Source organism: Austrofundulus limnaeus, unplaced genomic scaffold, assembly GCF_001266775.1.
Source record: "Austrofundulus limnaeus strain Quisiro unplaced genomic scaffold, Austrofundulus_limnaeus-1.0 Scaffold51, whole genome shotgun sequence".
Lineage (NCBI taxonomy): Eukaryota > Metazoa > Chordata > Actinopteri > Cyprinodontiformes > Rivulidae > Austrofundulus > Austrofundulus limnaeus.
The window spans coordinates 169153-173272 of NW_013952453.1; the positions used below are offsets into that span (position 1 = coordinate 169153).

Below are 4120 nucleotides of genomic sequence, written 5' to 3' on the forward strand. Positions count from 1 at the left end.
GATAAATGTCCTGAAGTTTTACTGCTTTTAATTTGTAGGTCAGAAAATGAAGACTTTAGAAAGTTCTGTTCCGGAGTCAAACATAAAGTCATCTATCTGACAGCTAAAGACCCTGTCACACAGCTAAAGGCCCTGTCACACAGCTAAAGGCCTATCACACAGCTAAAGGACCTGTCACACAGCTAAAAGGCCTGTCAGACAGCTTAAGTTATCTCATTCTTTTGCCTTTTTCATTTGCTGGTTAATTCTCACTGTAAAATTAGTAAAATTGTTATGAAATAAGAGAACAATAAAAATAGGATAGCTATTTTTTTGTTGTTATAATTTCTTTTTGGAGTGCTGGTTATCCCAGCACTCCAACAAATACCATGTTTTTAATAAGGACAGAAAACAGGACGCCTTTTGGCTACGTGCCGTCGTCAACTTGTGCTTTTTCTGAATGAAATAAGAGAATGACTAGAAAATAATAAATGAATTTTTTTTTTGTTAGATCTATTCTTAAAGGCAAACTGATCTCAGAAGGATGAGGAAATTCAAAGAACAAGAATGTTTAAAAAGATATACAATTTGCCAGTTTTGCTGCAATGCAATCATGAATGAGATTATTTAATTTAGCTGCGAAATGAAAAAGATTTGTTTTAAAAAAGTAGAACTAAAATATGAGTAAATTAATTCATTAGATCTGTTTCTATAGACAAAACTGATCTTATTGGAATGAGAAAACATTGCAACTTTTAATATATTTTGTTAAATAAATGTATTTTTCACCAATGAGATTATCCTGGGACAGAAAGATTTTGTTACTTTCTTCAGSTGCTGAGATTCTCAAGCTGTAAAAAAAACTTGGTATGACAAATATGAGTTTAATTAGAAGATGAGAAAATATTGGTAATCCATGAGATCTGTTTCTCAGGACAAAACTGAACTTTTTGTTACTAAATACATTTCTCAACAATATTATCATGATTGTGAAAGTTTTCTTTATTTTCGGCAGCTGCTGAGACTCTCTGCACTAAAATGAGAAAATTAAATTTAAATCCCAAAGAGGAAACCAGCTGAGATCCAGTATGTTTCCCTGACCTTCAGCTCTGTCAGCTTCATAACCCTCCTCATCCTCACTGTTCTGCCAGGTGACTCAGGTGTGTCTGCTGTCTCACCTGTGCAGGTGTACATCACAGCCGGTCACTCGTTTGACCTGGAGACGAAGCTGCAGCGACTCGAGCGGAGCGCCAAGAACCGTTTTGGAGGGGCGACGGACTCTGAGCTGTCCGAGCTGGAGGATGTGGTGGCGCTGACCGCCGCCAGGGTCCAGAGTGCTGAGAGTGAGGTATTCTTTGTTTTATTTTGTTTTCTGATCACATTAACATTTTGATTCATTCCTTCGTTTTTATTTAAACTGACATTTTTTAGATTTGAACTAATTTGATTGTTTCTATAAACAAAAGCACAAGTGATTTTGACACATCTATCTCTTATGCAGGTGTCAGACATCGAGAGTAAAATTGCAGCTCTGAGTGCCAAGAAAAAGGTCAGTCTGAGATAAGAGTCCACACAGATCTAATGTGATCTGGTCTGGTCTAAATGTTAAAGATGATGATGATGTGCCTCATACAGTCAGCAATAAAACTAGAGTTCAGTGCTGTACAACAATCAAGTAACTATGTTAGCTTCAGTTGTTATGAAAATGCTGTATAYATCAAAAATAAGTTGACTTTGTATCATACTCTATCTAAACACCTTGAAATTGGCCTCTGTCTGTATAAGAACCTCCTACCATTTCTGACACTCCCACTTCAGCACGTCTTCACAACAATGCTTCGGKGGAGGAGTGCTCTGTGGGGTGGGAGCTGGGGACTGAGTTCCAGGGAGGAGCTAAATACAAGTAGGCAGAGCTTTTTATCAGCAAGTGTTTAGGCAGATYCACGTGGCYACCAGAGGAGATTCAAGGATTTCTCTAACATGCATGAATGAGTCAAAGTATGTTTTTCACGAGGGAATGACATTATAACATGATACAAAGCTCAWAAAAGTCTGTTTTGTATAATACCCACCTTTAATGTTTGTGAAGATCAGCTGGACCTYACAGATCTGTCTAACAATCAAATAAAGGTGGTCATGTGACTCAGCCAGGCRTGAACATGCAGGTCAAGGGCCAGCTGCTCAGAAGCACTTAACCATGGAGTCTACATGTTGCTCTGAGATTTCTTCCCRGTAGCCCTCTTGTTTCCACTGTCCCATAAATCTCAGACTGGAGAAGAACCAGGTTGTACCGTCTCTCTCCCATCTCTTATGCTGAAGCTTGTAACTCTTTCAGAGTGGTCTCAGGTATCTTGAYGGTTTCTCTCTCTATTCTTGTCACTCAGTTTGTGAGGACCTGCTCTTAGTAGAGTCACACATGTTYCCATATTCCTTACATTTCCTGATGACGGATTTAACAGAACTCCTGGACTAGGGTTAGGGTCTTGGAAATCATTTTGTTTCAATCTTGAATTCTTAAACTTTTCTGCTGCAGGTTGTGTTTCGTTACAAAGCTCCATATTCCATTTGCTATGGAAACATGGGTTAATGTGTCCTGTTGCATTGCTTCTCAGTTTTCTCAGGCCAGAATAGTTTTCTGTTGAAGTGAATCTTTTTTTATGTCCAGAGGAATACTGATCTAAGAACAGCAGCTTGTTGGATTTGTCAAAAAGTGGACGTCTGTTTGGTGTKTCTGAGGTTCTGTTTCTTTTCTCTCTGAATGTTGCTGTGGTTCTGTTAGGATGTTTGGAGCAGAAACAGAGTCAGATTTACTCAAACCATGTTTCAGGATCGTGAACATCAAGGCCTACAGCTGGATAGAAACCAGATCAAAATGATCAAGCTAAATCAGATTTTAAAGCATCATTTGTGTGAAACTATGCAGGTTTCTGGATCCCATCAGAAGAAGAAGACTTCACCAGACCTACCCAGTAAGAACCAGTTTCTAACAAACTATAACCGGTTCAATGCATTTTATTATTACTATACAGAAATCTTTAAAGTTCATAAAGTCTGAGTTTTCCTTGATCCTGAAAATGTTTGAAGTTTCGATTTTTCTAACACTAATCTAATCAGGTTCTTCTTCTCTTTGACAGAAACTAACGGYGCCCCCTGGAGATCCAACATGTTTTGATCCAGCATCAATTGGTGTAGGGTCTGCTTGCTCCTCTTCCTCTTCATCCTCACATCTAAATAAACTGTAGACATCACTGTTTTCATGTTAAAACCAGGAAACAAACTCTGAAATGTTCAAATTTTTAATTTTGGACAGGAGAGAAATTATTTCCCAGATTTATTTCAATCAAACTAAAATAAACTAGACAAAAGATTCAAAATAAAATCCACAGAAAATAAATTTGATTCTAAACTGCGGCTGTATGTTTTGGACACTCCACTGAGCACCACCTAGTACTGAATTAGATCAGATGATGGGAGATGCCGGACGGATCCTGTAGACCCAAACGAGGGTTTGCTGGGAACACCTGGCAAAAAAACCCATCAGAAAGATCTTCAACTCACCTCCAGGAGAACTTTAACCACAACCCAGCCRAGGTGGGCCATGTTCTGAACCTCAACTGTCAGAGCGTCTGCCTTGAGTTGTGGCTGCAAGATTGTCTGTGCTTCTCGCAGGAGCTATATTTWGTTTTTTCCACTTTGATTTAAACCAGCTTGTAAAGCACCTTGGCCAACCTTAATGTTTTAAACATGCTGTATAGATAAAATTGACACAGAAAACAGGACTGCAACCCTGGCTGCTGCTGAGCTCGCTGAGGTAGTTAAAAAGCTCCAGTGATAGGACTCTTGGGGTAGACAAGATCCGGTGTTGCCAGATGGGAAATGTTTGTATCAGCAGCTTAAAGGCACAGTGTGTAGGATTTGTTTTCAGCGACCTCTAGTGGTTGAGTGGTTGAATCATCCTCCCTGGTCTTCCCCCCACCCCCACCCCCCAGCTTCCAGCTATGGTGTCTCTCAGGTGGAAAATCCTTTGATAATTCCAACCACGATCTCTACCAGCAGCTTCAGGGCTAGTGATGTTTCAAGTGGTAAGATTATGAGCTTTAATAAGTAAAATTATCCCAGCTACAATGACAGACAACAAATA

The 4120-nt window shown here is 39.4% G+C and overlaps 1 protein-coding gene across 1 annotated transcript in view; it reads left to right on the forward strand.

The window, feature by feature from the left end:
• mlpha (melanophilin a) overlaps positions 1–3385 on the forward strand; it is a gene marked incomplete at its 5' end in the record, with an annotated part of 12823 nt that extends 9438 nt beyond the window's left edge. The window contains 4 exon segments of the mRNA XM_014008542.1: positions 1166–1327; positions 1481–1528; positions 2903–2948; positions 3114–3385. Coding sequence (XP_013863996.1) covers positions 1166–1327; positions 1481–1528; positions 2903–2948; positions 3114–3151 — 294 coding nt within the window.
• Positions 3386–4120: the final 735 nt, after the last annotated feature.